General features: G+C 41.9%; 1 protein-coding gene across 1 annotated transcript in view; it reads right to left on the reverse strand.

Moving 5' to 3' along the window:
- MAN1A1 (mannosidase alpha class 1A member 1) overlaps nt 1-16437 on the reverse strand; it is a 169886-nt gene extending 153449 nt beyond the window's left edge. The window contains exons 1-2 of the mRNA XM_029223379.1: nt 16177-16437; nt 15131-15967 (exon numbers count right to left, since the gene is read on the reverse strand). Of these exons, the coding sequence (XP_029079212.1) occupies nt 15131-15727 (597 nt within the window). The 5' untranslated portion in view covers nt 15728-15967; nt 16177-16437. The remainder of the gene's footprint in view (nt 1-15130; nt 15968-16176) is intronic.
- Nucleotides 16438-16730: the final 293 nt, after the last annotated feature.

The raw sequence follows: 16730 nt of genomic DNA on the forward strand, positions 1-16730 counted from the left end.
AGGTTTGTGTCAATTAAGGAATAAAAATCTTATTTTAACTATTAAGGCAAAATTCAGTTTCATAAAAGAAATAGCTAACTTGGGGTCTTGTTATATAAGGACAGAAAACTAGGGTGCATTATACACAGACACTCACTTATATGATCACTAATGTGTTCTGTACCCCTGGGGTTTGTGAAGACAGGATACTCCAGGGTGAAGTACAGGTGCAGTAATCTCACCTAGAAGTAGACAAAGAAGCTTCCCTCCCTGCCAGTTTAGTTTAACACCTTCAGATCAGCTCTTGAAAGTGCTGTCTTCAAAAATCCTCCAGTGTTTTGGAAAATCCTAGCAACACTATGGTGATGCCTGAGACTTCAAATCAATCAAAGGCATTCCTTCCTGATAGCTTTCAAGCAATTCCATTGCGAGCCAAAGGCCCACAAATATGCTAACCAATCATGTAACTGGACAGCTTTCTCCCTCAGGAATTCTAAAACCTAGCAGTGAGTGCCTGCAAGTCAGGGAAAAGGTGGTCTGTCTGTGTGCCAGTGCTAATGTCTGGACTCCACCTCTTAAGGTTGCAGGAAGCCAGAGTGCTGCTCAGTCCCTGCTGATAAGCATAGTCACTTCTGGATTATTAAGGAGACTAGTAATCTGACATGTAATGTACGTAATTCCACTTGTGCTACCCTCTGCTATCTACTTTTGTGTCATCAGCACCACCTCTCTCTGAGAGAAAACAGAAAAGGATGGAAGATGATTAACAGCATGGGTAAAAAGCATGACAGAAAAATACAGCTACATTAAGCTAAATTAAGACAGCTAAAACTAATACCTGATTACATGTGGTGTATTTGGCCATAGAATCCTAAACCTCTATTACCACATCAAAGTCAAAGTAGAGTATTTAGGTCAAAACTTTCACTTATCAAGAACACATACATGCAGAGAGTAGTTTTCCTGATGAGGTATCTGCAGCTGGTTAACTCAGTCCTGGTATTACAGTTTATCAAACTTCTTCCTAGTCCCCAAAGAAGTCCCTTCTAAATGCCCAAATTCTAGTTCCTCTACCTTACGAAAACCTAGAGTGTAATTCTCCAGATCACAGGTGGATGGAGGACTGCAAGCACAGGAACACATACACTGAAACCCAGATTTACAGGCATATTCTAATGAAACTATATTAACGAAGCATTAAGAAAGAAACAGATGAACAGAGTCTCTCTTCCCCACTCCACTAAGGGCAACTGTTTTTTAACCTCTGTATTTCAGCTTGTCACATCATGCTGTATCTTGGAATAGGACTCTTTCCTATTTATATAATTACAACTGTCTGTCTGTTTTCAATTTTAGAAGCATTTGGCAAGGCATGGCAATACAAATACCCTTTGATTTTAACTTTTCCTATTTTCCTTTCCACCAGTGGCAAACAGATTTAAATTCTAAGATTGGAAAAAGTAGATGGGGCTGGGGGGCTGTGGCATTAAAAAAAAAAAAAGCTAGAAAAAAAGGAGACTAAATGAAACATACTCATGGCCAACAAGAATACCTTTACTTCTTAATTGGTTTTTATTAAACAAATTCTACTTTGAAACCTAAGATGAAAAAACTTAAAAATATCATAGCTCAAAAGTTTTCTATTGTTTAGGTTGAATCCTGAGAACTTACATATCACCTCTTACGTTAAGACTAAATTCAGCCAAAATATTCTTCAGAAAGTCTTTAATATAATGTTCCAATAAAAGAAAGTAAACTTTAAGAACATTAGTTGGTGTTCTGTTTCCAAATCTAATCCTCCAGGCATAAACTACAAAGTTAATAAAGAACAGATTAAAACCAACCAAGAACAAATTATTAATTCCGTTTTCCATTTCACTCTTCAATTCTTGTTTTAAATGCACTAGGAATCTCTGCTGCCAATGTAGTTAAAGCTGCAGCAGCTCTAATAATCAACGGATCTTATCACAAAGGGTATAGATACTTCCTAAATGAAAGCACCATATGCCTAATTATTGAGCTAAATTTATACCCATAGCTATCTCTGAATGAAACATATTCAGCTTTTTCAGCTCACAAAACATTTCTTTCCATGCCCTTAAGGTATTTTAGATTTCATTCTCCTCCTTTGACTTTTTTCCTCTTCCCATATCTAAGTGTTTGTGTGACACCAGGCTGGGAAGCCAGAGGTAACTGGCCACTGACGAATGGACACCCTCTCCCTGGTTTTTCTAAGGACGACCATCACTTCTGTGAGATGACAATTGAAGAGGCAAAAGAATGCTTTCTTTCCTGCCACGGGAAGCAGCAATTTGGGCAACAACAACTAAGCAGGGAGGTAACAGCAGAAAATAAAACTATTGGTTAACACAGCAATACTGCAGCCCAAACTTCCTTTTCTTTCCTGGAAGTGACTTCTCAAAACCAGTTCTTACCAACAATCCCTTTTCTTAACCTATTACTCCAATCAATCCCTAGTTGCTAATAAATACTATTTATTGAATAATGCTATGTACCAGGAATTGTGCAGAGAGATTCACATACATTTTCTACTTTAATTCTTAGAAGAACTCTGCAAAAGGGAATTATTAGCCCCATTTCACAGATGGAAGGGGAGGCTCAGAAGGGTTTCTACTCTGCCATCTTGTCTCACCGTCTGAGTAGGTTGTAAAGAATTTTGGTGACATACTTAAATTGTTTCTCATTTTGGTTGTATTTAAGACAAACTGCCCTCCACTGTTAAATTCTGGACCATGAACCTATGGAGTAGAAAAAGGCGTCTCCACACTGAGGAGGTCTAAACTCCAGATAGAAGATAACCATGCCCATGAACTTAGCAACAAACAGGCCAAAGACAGAAACAATCAATGCCACATGACTTCGGAGAAGGGAGAGATCAGTAAAGGTTGGGAATGTGAGAGAGGGCTTCAAGGAGGCATAGATTTTTGCGCAAATGAGAAGACACTCCATTTGTGAAGAATAAAATAAGGTGTGTTTTGGAGACAGTACCTATGCAAGTTCAGCTGAAGCACAGAGTCCTTCCTAATTTAAGGGATGTGACTCCAGCAAACTGAGGCAGATTTGTAGAAGACAATGAATGCCAGCCTAAGGAGTTGGGACTTCATTATAGAACAATGTTTCTTAAACTTCAGTCACTGGACCAGTGGTATCAGCATCACCCACAGGAATATGTTAAAAATGCAAATTCTGGGGCCCACCCAGACCTACTGAATTAGAAACTCTGGAAGCAGCAACTTGCAATCTGAGTGCTAATGTGCTCTCCAGGTGACTCTCAAGCTGGCTAAAGTTTGAATCAGTGCTCCACAGGAAACGAGGCCCACTAAAACCTGAGCTGGGCAACATGAGAGAAGTGATATTTTTGGAAGATTAATCTAATAGTGATCTGCAGAATGAACTGGAAAAGGGACCATGTGCAAATTCATGAAATTCACAGAGCCTCTACCATGCAATTATTTCTATGAGACAACGCTTTTCAGGAGAGATAATATTAAACTGGGAAACAGAAGACTAAGGTTCTTTCTCAAAATATTACCTTCTTACAGAGAAAATTTTTATTAAATTCTAATTTCGTGGAAATAACACCTAACCTATGACTTTTCATTTCAATGTGGTATTGTAAGCACTATTTATAAAAACACCATGGTCTCCCAAAAATGTTTGCTGGGATAGGGAAAAAAAAAAAAAAAAAAAAAACAACCCACACTAACTTTAGTTACGGTGTACCATGTACAAAACTGAAATGTAAGAAAAATGACAACTCTTATTAAATGTAGTCCACAGCTCTAGATAATAATGAACAGAAATGAATGACTCTACCTAATTTAAAAATGAAAAGAAAATGCTGAGTGTAAATATAAAGCAGATTAACTTTTAAGCAAAACAGGACTTTTTATATTCAAGTAAGTGTCGACCTTCAAAAGAATCTCACAAGTACCCACATTTATTTCAGCGATGTTACATCTGCTCAAAAGACTTTTTTTTATGAACCACCTTCACAGCCAGTTTACAAGTCATGTAAGAAAATGAATACCGCTTTTCACTTTATAAATCATTCTAAAAACAACTTTAAAACTAGAAAAGGTGTTTCCTACATTGATGAATCTCTTTATTCACTAGATCTGGTTCTGAATGACTTTTGACTGTTATAAAAAAAAATCAGGTCTCCCCTCCAAGACAATGGCCTGTAGCCCATGAGGACAGGTAGCAGGGGTTCCAAAGATGAGTGGACACCACTTTTGGAATATGTGATTATTTAAAGGGGGGGAGGGTGTCACACTTAACCTAAGTAATTCCTCCTGGTATTAAAAAGGTGTATTTATTCAACTAATATTTACTGGGTGCTATTATGGGTGAGGCCCAGGGCTACGGCTCCGGTGGACGAATACAGGGGAAGTTCTTTCTCCTGCTCTTAACATGACAGTCCTGTAACAGATTCATGACTGTGAAGAACCAGCATCACAGAGATTCTGTACTCTCAGAGTAACTGAAAACAGAAGTACTTCTAACCTCTGCTGTGGCTTTATCTTATTACTGATAGAACACTTAATAAATCATAATTTTTATTCACCATAACTGCTAAAGCTGCTTTCCACAGTAGTTAATAAATCATCTTCATTTTTATGCTCCTCCAATTAGCTGCTCACCCCACCTGCTTTTTTTTCTTTTTTAAGCTAAGTTCTTCATCACACATTCTAAGTTAAGCAAGCCCTAGGAGGATTAAATAATGAAGACTAACCAAAATGCTTAATATGAGTGAACGTATACAATGTATTAAACACATGCCAATCATAAAACACGTTTTTTACTACATAAACTTCCTTTTACACTTACCAAGAATGCCTTATAAAATTGACTCAGGCTAACTCCTGAAATCACAACATGGACGTTGAGGCACTTCTAATCATGAGATGAAAACTTGTAGTTGACTATATACATTTTGACAATCAACACTGCTAGTTGACTACAAAAATAACATGTCTCAGAGAGCAGCATCCTGAATATTCTAAAATGACTATCATCTCAAACCACAATTTATAAAAATAATATAGTACATTTATGTCAATCATTATTCACCATGTTAATGCAGTCTCAAAGCCAAATTTAAACATTTCTGGCATTTGGCAGACTTTTATGAACTAACCAAGGTCAGAATATAAATACATTTTGAAATGTGCAGCTCCTCACTACCTTAAAAAAGCATGACTAAAAACACGTTTATTTGGAGTTAGCCAAAAAAAAAAAGCCTAAACTTCATAAATAAATCATGCTTTTCTTTTATTCTAAAATAGAATACCTTAGACAAAATGCACATTTATCCTATTTAAGACACCAAAGGCCTCTAATATACAAAAGACCAGCCTGCCCCTTCAAACGTCAACATGTATATTGCTTTGAAATCTTATTGACAATTTCCTTTTGGTTAATTTTTCTTCTTTAAGAATTCAGCTTTGTCAGACTTGCCATTTTCTGGCACCACTAAAAAAAAAAAAAAAAAAAAAAACCACTTCTGAAATTCTATTTGGACCATTTCTGAGCTTCAACTATGATCTTAAAATATTAGGAAGCCATCCTGATGAATTCTAAAAAAGAAGATTCCATCCCTCCTTTCCCAGATCTTCACAGAGGCCAACATCTTCCTCAAATATGTGATGCAAAAACCCAACGATAACAATGAAGATGAGCTGCTGGAAGCTGGTGGGCTGCGTCTTGGCTGAGGGAAAGCAGGCTGTTCCAACATGCTTGGTAGGTACTCCTATCAATAAAGGGCACTTATAATCCTAGGGGTCCAGCCCAGGGAAGAGGCAAATTTTGCTGCTGTGTTTAGTAGACAACGCTGTCCACTGCCTTTCAGGACTTTGCTCCCTTCAGGAGCCATGTGCCTGATAGATCCATCTTCTCTGACACCCACTTCTTAGTCTCCAAGCTCTGCCTTCGTCCCAATCCTGCTTCTTTAAAAGCCTCCTTGTTCTATACAACTCACAGTGAGGAAATCCAACTAGTCACCCAACTCAGGACGAAATGCTGCTTAAAGAAAGGAAAATTAAATATACAAGATACTGTTTCATCACCCATGAAATTTATAGAGTCAAGACTAGGTTCACTACATTACAGGTGGAAGTATACATTGTTTTTGGAAAGTCATCCCTCAAAATGTACTACGATCCTTCGACTTATTCATTTCCTCTACTAGGAATTTAAGGGGAAATCCTACTCATGGGGTTGGGGGCGGCAATGAAAAATGAGCTGGAATCTTAATGGACAAAGGTGTTTATCTCAGCATTTTAAAATAAAAACAAAAAACTGGAAAAAATCTAAATGTTCAGGTCCAAGGGCATGGTTAAATAAACTATGATGCTTCTATTTCATATACTATGCTATCATAAAATTACACTAAAAGAAAATGAAAAAAAAAACCATGTATACATAGTATGGTTATAACTGGGGGAAAAAATAACCTATATGTTGGGGCAGGAAGTGTTGACACTGCCTGTGACAGTGATTGAACTGTGAAGGATTTTCTTTTTTCTTTTTTCTACTCCTGTGTACTTTCAAAATGTTCTTTCCTAAGCAAGTGTTACTTTATAATGAAATAACACAGTGAAAGATACTTGCTTCTTTTACAAACCCATTCTTGCCCTTGTTAAGATAAATCTCAAAGTATAATAATTTCTGCTGGGCAAGTTTAGTGATATTGTTTTAATAGCAGCCTTTAAGAAGCAATACATCAACAAAAGGGAGGCACTGATGGTGAAATTTCAGGCAGCTGGAAATGAGACTTTGAGACTAGGTATACACCCCGTGCTACCTTCATCATTCCACAGGTCTGTCCTTTTGCTTTGCGCCCCAACAGACAGACATACAGTGAGGAAACACAACTACTAAACACTATTTGTAGTTGTAGCACGTATTCTTGTGAAAGAGGAACTAGAGTCAATCATGGCTCAAACATCAGCTCAGGGAAGCTGGACGTGGCCACCCCCAGTGTAGACCATGAGCCCTGGACTCCTATCTCTGGACCCTCTTGTCCCTTAGGAGAATCAAGTGCTCTTCATGGGACTTTGAAAAGACCTTTCCAGGACCTCCCTGGCAGTCCAGTGGTTAGGACTCCAAGCTTCCACTGCAGGGGGGGCGGGTTCGATCCCTGGTCAGGGAACTAAGATCCCTCAAGCCACACAGCTGGGCCCCAAAAAAAGATCTTTCCATGAAAAAGGATTTGGCAGATATGAAGATTCCAGCAATAGCTCATGGTCTTTGGATGGCCCAACTTCATGTCTCAACCACAATCATTCACAGGCCCATGTACATCATTATTACTGCACCTTTTCTCATAAACTCCTGGCCTAGGCAAGTGTTGCAACAAAGATTGTTTTAGTGCGTAGTGCGCTGTATTATCAAGCCACCCCTGCAGAGCTCGGCACCCTTCACCAGGTTTTTATCCCCTCACTTCCAGTCCTTCTCTCATACTAAGCACCTTCACACTAGGCACTGGAGACAGGGCAATCTAATGGGAGACCCATATATAAATACATTAAAAAGTATTTATATAATACTTAATATAATATAAAAAGTTAATATAAATGTTAATAATATTAACAAAGTTAATATAATATTACCTGCGTGTCACTGTATGAAAGGATGTAGAACAACAGTGACCAGAGAGTACAGGAGCAAATGAGGGACTGGGCCTTTGATAAGCTTAAGAGCGAGGGAGACAAATGGACTGGCAGTAAAAAGGAAGTGAGGCAGCATTTTAGTTACGAAAGTCAACTAAGTAACAAAGGCTACACGGGCTTTTTAATTTCATTATCTCTGTTCTGGATTATCTGCAGCTCTGCTGGGCTCTAACGTACCTAAAGCAACTGCCAGAGTATTCATGACAGGAATGAGGGCTGCGACTTTTCAACGCTCTTAAGCCTTAATCTTATTTGGTTTTCTTTCAAGTACCTAATGATCACAGAAGTCTTTATCAGGACTCAGTGTGTGGGGCGGGGGGGGGGGGGCAGTGCTGCTGCATTCTGCAGAGCAAAGGAACTAGCCAGGGCTGCTTTCCTTCTAGGACGGTCTCAGTGGGCTTCTTGCTGCTGGCCTGCTACAGGGCTGAGGAGGAGGGAGGGCCAGGCCAGCCAGCCTCCAAAGCGTATGTTCTCATTAGAGACAAGATGTCACAGGCATCTCACAGGGGCCTGAGAGCTAAGAGGCAGTTTCCAGCTCTGTAGTTAGTGCACTGGGGGAATCTCGAAGTCACAGCTCACAGGGCCCCGTTTCTCATATGTAAAATGAGTACCGGGGTTAAGCATCTCTGAGGTCCTTCTGGGCCTGATACCTTAATAAATCTAATTTCAAAGCTCTCAAAAAAGGCCAAAATCTGTGAGTTACGAAGTACAGCTGATTTATGTGAATTTTGACTACCAGGTGACAGACTGAGCTCTGATTATAGAATTGACCACAATTATATAAATTTTTGCCAAATCTAAAATAATTTTCTTCTCACTTCTTAAAAACATTCCTCCAAAGACAAAACAGGTTAAAATGCATTTTACTTAATCCCTCTTTTTCTCTATTTCGGGGAACAATTTCAATGCTTAAGAAAGTAACTCAAGAACTGTGATCATTCTGAGAAGATGGTACTTCAGGAACAAGCACATCTGACTGTGAGAAAGAGACTAATTCTTTAACACATATTTTGAACTACAGAAGCTGGAAAAGTATGTAATTTTAAGGATAGCAAAAGTTTTTTGGAATTTGGCAGGAATGTGAGAAAATCAGAGTTGACAGTAGCACAGTAAAATCATAGCTGCCTGGAATGATCATCCTGAACTGGAAATGTATCCCTTTAAGCAAACCTAATTTAAACTGTTTTTGATAACTTTTTGAAACATGCTTACTCACTTCCCTGATGTATTAAACAGTAGCTGAAACAATGTAGTCTTCGCTTGATGTCTTTAGGTAGTGATTAATAACAGGAAGAACAGCAAGCAACATTTATTATACACTCCCTGCATACCTGATACCATTCTAAGTGCTTTGTGTGGATGATCACATTTAAACTTTCCAATCCAACAAAGTGGGTACATTTACTACCTCCATTTTACAAATGACAAAACTGAAGCTCTGACAGATTAAGCAATTTGCTTAAGGTCACAAAGCTAGTAAATGGAAGAGGCCAGATTCAGACCCAAATCAACTGACTCCCAAAACTAGCCCTTCTCACAACACCATGTTGTTGCAAATGAATGGAGCAGGGGCAGGTAAAAATCATCCAGAGAATCTCCAGGACCTACTTGGGTGAAGAGAACTATGTGCTCCTATAATGAAGAGACCACAGATTGGTGTGATTTTTAAATGTATGTCTGCTTTTTTTTTTTTTTTTAAATGTAAGTGTAGTTGCTGTACAGCATCATATAAGTTATAGATGTATAGTACAGTGATTAAAGGTTATACTCCATTTATTGTTATTATAAAATACTGGCTATATTCCCATGTTATACAACATCCCCTTGCAGCTTATTTTACACCTAATAGTTTGTACCTCTTATTCCCCTATCCCTATATTGCCCCCCTCCACTTTCCCTCTCCCCACTGGTAACCACCAGTTTGCTCTCTATATCTGTGAGTCTGCTTCATTTTTGTTATATTCGCTAGTTTGTCATATATCATGGATTCCACAGATAAGTGATATCATTAAATATATGTCTACTTTTAAAAACACATACTCCTTCAGATTAGCTTTCCATTCTTCTGTTATGCATTGCACAATGTCCAAAGAGCATGTACATTTATAGTTTAAAAGAGCTCCACAACGTTGGTCCACACCTTTTCTCTTTTTTTCTCCCTATTTCTCCCCCATCTCTCTTTGTAAAGAATGACCAATTGAACGATTACTAATGCCTCTGTTTCCTGCAGATATCTTTATAAGGAGAAAAAGATGTCATCAAATTTTCCCTGGGTGGTTTTAAAAAGAGGCCTTCTGAATTATGCCCCTAGTAAGCTTTGTTTTTTTTAATTACTATAGTTAATGTAACTTAACTAATACGAGGTCAAAGTTATAATACTGCAGGGTTGTACATGTTTTGTACTCACTTGACATTAGTGTCTGCAAATAATGAATATAGGCAGTCAATTTATACACCTCTCTGGCATTTTACTTAGGAGACAAGTCATGTCAGGATAATGAGCAACATTCCATCCAGGATTGGGCTTCTATTCTCAACTCTACCACTAACTAGCAAAGTGATTTCCAGAACAATCTTTGCGTCTCAGTTGCCTCTATTGTAGCTATCTCTAAAGTCTCATTCAGATACAATATTTTATGGCTTAGAGCATATGTTTACTTTTAAAAATCAGAGAGTTATAATTTTTATGGCATATTTTTGGTAACAGAAAAAAAATTTTGCAGACTTTGTGTAAAGGACCTTTAAACATATTTAGTAGTAAAGGGTGGGGGACTAGAGGTTGTTCAATTATTTAACACTAAACAAGGTGCTAGACAAAGAACACTGAGGGAAAACTCAAGACTTAGTTTCCCCAAAGAAAGAATCTCTTCCTTGAACTACCAAACACTGGCTTCTCCTGTATCATTTCTGCCTACTTAGGGAAAAGGCATGTCACAGTATCCCTGGAGCCCACAGGGGGGCTGCTCCTATTTTGACCAACCAAAACTTACCTTTGACAAACACATACATTTTTGTGGTTTTGCAGGTTATAAAGAACTTAAAAGGCCACAGGTTCTCTACTGGGTTATGAGGTATAAACAGGGTCCAGTGCAGTGCTGATCTACCCATGTATATTTAGCCCCCACACTGATCTGTTGGGTTTCCTCCCCTCTGACCTTGAGACACATGCTTTAAACGCTCTCTAATAAAGAATTTGTATTACCATAGCTTATTAAATAATTTAATACAAATACATTAACTAAGCTGCTGAAGCCCAACAAATTCAGATCTCATCCAGAGACACTTTTTACACATGTGAAATATTAGCATAAATTTCTCAAAGTGGTTTAGATTATTAGCTCACCTAAGAGATGCAGATGCATTTACTCAAAAATGCATTTTTTAACCTCTTTTCCACAGCCTGAACTAGGTTCTAGGTCCTATATAGAGTTCCTTTATATGAATGTTAAGTTACCCAATATGAGGAAGACAGAATACTCCTCCCAGACAAATTATCAATAGCTTACAGAAAATTAAGTTGAGCATAACTGATTATCCATTAACAATCTTCTCCTGCTTTTGTATATTAATGTTCAACAGTCAGCATCTACTCTAATACATACACTGTTGACACCTTAATTTATTTATTTACTTGTTAAAGAGAGAAGCCTTTTACAAACACTCCATGACCTACCTGCTCTGGGAAAGGTCCAAAGAGTGGGGAAATCTTGCATTTGCCCATGTTCAATGTCCAGTGTGTTTCAGAACAGGGTGAGCAGAACAGGCAAGGTAACCCAAGGACATCTAAGCTCCTTCAGACTCAGGTCTTCAAACTGTGGTCTTATTTTGCAAATATTATTTTCCACACTACTACCCACACAAATAAGTTAAGTTTCAAATTAAAAATGTCTTGTTTTAATAGGTCAAGGTAGATTATTCCTATGTCTGACCTTTAATAAAAGGGTTAATCGTCAGTAGTTAACATAAATTATAGACTCAAGAACAACCTAAGGCTAGTGTAAGGCATAAAAATATATATTCACCATTAGCCATCAATATGAAAATTTTCTTTCAACTTTTTATTATAAATAGTTCTGGAATTAAAAACTAAAGCCTGTTTGGAGAAACCTAGAGAAGACAACTGTGACCCTACAGCTAACTGGTCCGAAAGCCTTACCTGATAGGCCCAAAGCTGGCTGTCAGCCTCCCCACCCCCACCCCACTTAGACTGGTAGGAGTTCCAGTCTGAGAAGAGAGGAATCCCACTGATAATTTGATAATTAGGGCTCTAATCCTAAAGGCCAGTGCAGGCTCTTTGTAGTGACTCCCCGCAAAAGCTTCCTGATTTTAAAAAAGAGTTGGGGTGGAAGGAAAAATGGACTACTTTTCTAAAAATTCCATGGTGGTCTTTAACTTCTGTACTTCGTTTGTCTACCAGTGCTTTTTAAAGTTAAGGACCGCTTGAGCACAATTTTTAAAAGATCAATCTCATGAGAATATGCACTATGTGTGTACTGTAAGTTTCAGGGAAATCCCAGAGTTAATTTATCTACAAAGTTTTCATGGGGTGGGGGGCTGTCTTCATTTCGGCTTTAAGTTGTACATCAAATGTTTACCACCCATCAGAGATCAGAACTGGGAAGCACGTAGCACCTTTGCGTGAAGGGTGCTAGGCAATAAATATCCTATTTGAAATGAGAAAGTGTTTCCCCTTAGCACAGATTTGTTAAAAATTTACCAGGGTACCAGTAACACAGCTGTGTTGGCAATATAAAAATAGCATTGGCTGTCTTTAAACCAAATTTACAAAGTGAAAGTTTGGCTCAGATATTACAGTCCAAGCTCCCAACATGTGAGACTTGCTTATACCTTCTAAATTTTACCCATAAAACTGTTAGTACTTTCAGGTGTGATATTACAGTCCAAGCTCCCAACATGTGAGACTTGCTTATACCTTCTAAATTTTACCCATAAAACTGTTAGTACTTTCAGGTGTGACAGAGAACCCAAGTATATGAAGAGAACTAGAAAATACAGGAACGATAAAAATCAAGATCAAGGCAAAGATCCGCTGGTCCATGACAGGGCATACATGGTGGTACCTGAACTGAATCTAAATGTGTAAAGTCCAGAGTCTTATTCACAGCGGGCAACCACTCTTTCCTTTCTAAAACTGAACATTTACAGTGTACTTTTAGAATAACATGAGTAACTTCTTTTTTTTTTTTGGTTTACAAAGGAACACATCTGCCTGAACTAATCTGATGAAAATCCATAATCCATTCCTTCCCGTTAGCCTTTGACTAAATACTGAAGCTAATCATGCTGGCTTCCCTGCCCCCTGGGTTCTCACGGCAACAAGAAATTTTAAAGAACCCATTTAGTTCAACCACTTTATGCAAGACTGGGCAGTTTCAAAACATCTAGGTGCGAAGATGTTAGCACCACATGGACCATAGGAGACTACATAAATTTCCTTTACGTGGTTCATTAAGACCTTCTGATCTAGAGACATAGATAACATGGATCTAATAAGGACAGATATGCATACTGTTAATATGCTGTCCTGAATTGACTGCTACTGTCTTAGTGCTTCTGCTCTAGATGCACTTTTAATCACTATTGGTCAGCACCGATAGCTTTTTCACATCCATGCATCTTTAGTATTTAAAATAATTTCCTGGGACAATTGCCTGTGATCTGCACTAACTGGCAGCGCATAGGAATTTAGAGGAATGAAACGTGTGAATTACACTGCTTCAAACACTTCAAGAGAAACATAAGCAGATACAAATTTGGGGCTAAATTATCTATGGGTTTTGGTTGGCTATTTTCAAGGATCCTGAGAGATGAAGAGGAGAGGGAGAAGGTTGGTGAAAGCAGAGACTTTTTTCCACCTTCCTGGTTTTGCAGCACTGACAGGATTCCTTGGAGAAGGGAAACTGCTAGACAGAAGTTGTCACAGGGAGTAAAATCCAACCCTCCCCCCTCAAGTCTAGGAGGGTTCTAGGCCTGAGGAAGGGTCTCAAAGCAGAAAGGCTGATGGGCTGTGGAAGGAAGCTACTTGCACAGGAGGGATGAATCAAGGCATTCTCCCTAGGGTAAACTGAAAGGCACCCAAATCCACTTTAACTTGCTCAATTACAGCTTAGCCAAATTCACCTGGTCTTTATACTAAAATCAGAAATCCTACAACAATCAAGCTGCCTCCATTCTGGAGCCACTTAAGCTAAGTACCTCTTCACAACCTCAAAATTGTCTCTGAAAATTGGGGGGGATCAGGAAGCTTCCTTTCCTGATTACCTGCCCAATGTCAAAACACAAAATGTATTTTCACAGAGACTCTGTGAACCTTAAAAAATGACAAATATATTACTTCCATTCATAATGTATTTTAGAAATTGGAATCAAGATTTGAGATGAAATGCTTTTAATATGGTTCCTGCAGCTCTTGGATTGTGTAAAAAACCAGGCTGGCATAGTTTCACAGGGGAGAGTAGCTGTAAAAGGAGGCACGTCCACAGAGAGCCTGGTGACAAGAAGAAGTCCGGGCTTCAAGTCCTGACTCAATCACTAACTGGTTCTGGGGCTCTGGGCCCTTCAACTTTCATCTTTAAAATGACAGTCCGAAATGATTTGGAAGGTCCTCTTCAGCTTTAAGGTAGGCATGAACTAACCGCATGTTACAAGTTCTAAGTGAAAAACACAGGAAAGAAATTATGAAAGACTTATCAAAGTCCATGTTTGTCCTAGATTAAGTTTGTCATCATTGTGCTGCTGTGGAGGAAAACCTGTTGCATCACATGGAGTACTCTTTTTCTGACTACACCTGAAATGCAAGAGGCGGTAGCCTGGCTTTTTACATTTTTCATTTTTTGAAAAGTAAACAACAGTGTGCTCCCTATGATAAGAAGTTCTCGAGTTTCACCTTTATAGTCTGTAAGTACACACAGGATGCCACCTGGCAGAATGGGGCCACATGACCCAACGCGGGGTGTGCTGACTTGCTGTTAGAACATTTCTATCATGCGTGATTGATGCTTTGCGTTTACATGCAAGCTTCATTTCAAAGCCACGTCCAAGCCTCATTAGTGGGCTGTTTGGAACCTTCACTGTCACTGCTCTCAGGGACGATTAACCATGGATCAGGCAGTGAAAGAGGAGGTTTGCACAGCACCTGCCCATGTATTTAATACCTACCTTGTGTGGCTTATGCTCACCGGAGCATGCAGGTTAAGAACAACGGGATTCAACCTCAGATAATAATTGGCCCCATCTACTCTGACACTGAAATGGAAACGAAAGAGCCTTTGATACTGCACCTGGTGTAAGTGGAAAACCATGTCTCCCCACACTGTAATGTTACCGTCAGGTCCTCCTACACTGTAATGTTACAGTCTTAAAGAGTTTCAAAGGTTTGTCGTTTCTCCCTGAAAAACACTGCGGGTCCGCAGGGATTTCTAGCCGGGTGCACTCACCTCTTTGATCTTCTCCCTTTTCTCGCGGATGGCGGCGTCGGCCGGCTCCCCGTCAATCGCCCCAACGAGGGGTGCTAAGTCCACTGGAGGCAGCATCTTGAACCCCACCCTGTTACTCAGCTGGTCCTGGGCCACCTTCTCCTTCTCCATCAGGATGTCTCTTTGGATCTCCTCGGGCAGCTTCTGCAGGGTCTCCTTGGCTTCCCTCAGAGCCCGCTCGTGGTTTTCACGGATCCTGGCCAAGTTGTCCTCCAGGGCGGCCGCGGGGTCTCCGGGCGCGCCCTCCTCGCCGCGCCGGGCTCGCCCATCTGCCGCGTCCTCGGCGCGCGCCCCGGGCCCGGGCTTGCGGTCGGCGGGCGGCTGCAGGGCGGGGCTGGAGTGGAACAGGACCCCGCTAAGCAGCTTGGAAGAGTCCGGCAGGAAGAAGATCGCCCCGAAACAGAGCGTGATGAAGGCGCTGAACACCAACAGCAGCACGAACTTCTCCGTCAGGCGGAAGGCGGCGGGGCCGGACCCCTTCCTGCCACCGCCGAGCCCCCCACCCAGGCCGCTGCCCGCGGGACTACTGAAGAGCGGCAACAGGCCCCCCACCGGCATCGCTCCCGCTGCCGCCTGGCTGCCCGCTGTCCAGTGGCCTTGCGCCGCGCCGCTCAGCAGCCAAACTTCGCCGCCGCCCGGCGTCAGCGGCTGCGGGGCTGGGTTCTGCGCATCCAGGCCGCCCAAACCCCCCGCCTGGGCTGCAGGTATCCCTTGGGGAGACAACTCCCCTCCGAGTCTTCTCCCCGGGGCGGCTCCTCTGGTAAACAAACAGGCGCGACAGAGCGCTCGCTGCAGCCCCTGCGGGGAGAACAACAGTAAAACGTAGTAACTACGATGATGGTGATAAAGTTTCCACCGGTCTCCGCCCTCCGACGGCCGCGAGAGCCGCCAGGACAGCTCCCCCTGCACGGAGTCCGGAGTCCGGCTCCCGGCACCGCCCTCGGAGCTCACACTTTGGACTTGGGGTGAAGTTTGGGGGTCTCGGGGGCGGGCTGTCCCGTGCACACCTGGAGCAGAGCCGTGCGCGGGCACCTCCTGGAGGAGGCAGCGCACCTCTGCGCCGCAGAGGCGCAGCGTGGGTGGGGGGGCTAGTCAACTTCGCCCGCTCCTCATCCCGAAGCTCGGACTAGCTGTGTCTCCGCTTCCCAGTTGGCGGGTGCGCGTGCAGCCCGGCCACCCCGCAGCGCTGGTAGCCGCTCAGCTGGGCTAGCGCGCCGACCTGCGGGCGAGCAGGAGCGAGCACGGGAGCACGACGCCCTCCACCGCGGCTCCTCAAGCACTAACACCACTGCCGGTCTCGGGGCGGTCGGAAACGAGGGCGGTGACGCGGCCCGAGAGTGATGGCGCGGCCGGGCCAATCACGAGCGGCTCAGGGTCCCGCGGGGGCGGGGCCGAGGCGGGGAGGGGCAGCGCCGGGAGGGGAGTTTACGGGAAGCGCAGCCTTGCAGGGGCCCGGCCGGGGGCTGGGAGGTAGCGGGGCCCGGAGGCGCGAGGCGGGTGTGGGTGGCGGCGGGGAGGGTGGCCAGACCCGCTGCGGAAGCCAAGGGCGGGAGGCGGCGGG

This window comes from Monodon monoceros, unplaced genomic scaffold (genome assembly GCF_005190385.1).
Source record: "Monodon monoceros isolate NGI ecotype Baffin Bay Population unplaced genomic scaffold, NGI_Narwhal_1 Super_Scaffold_15, whole genome shotgun sequence".
Classification (NCBI taxonomy): domain Eukaryota; kingdom Metazoa; phylum Chordata; class Mammalia; order Artiodactyla; family Monodontidae; genus Monodon; species Monodon monoceros.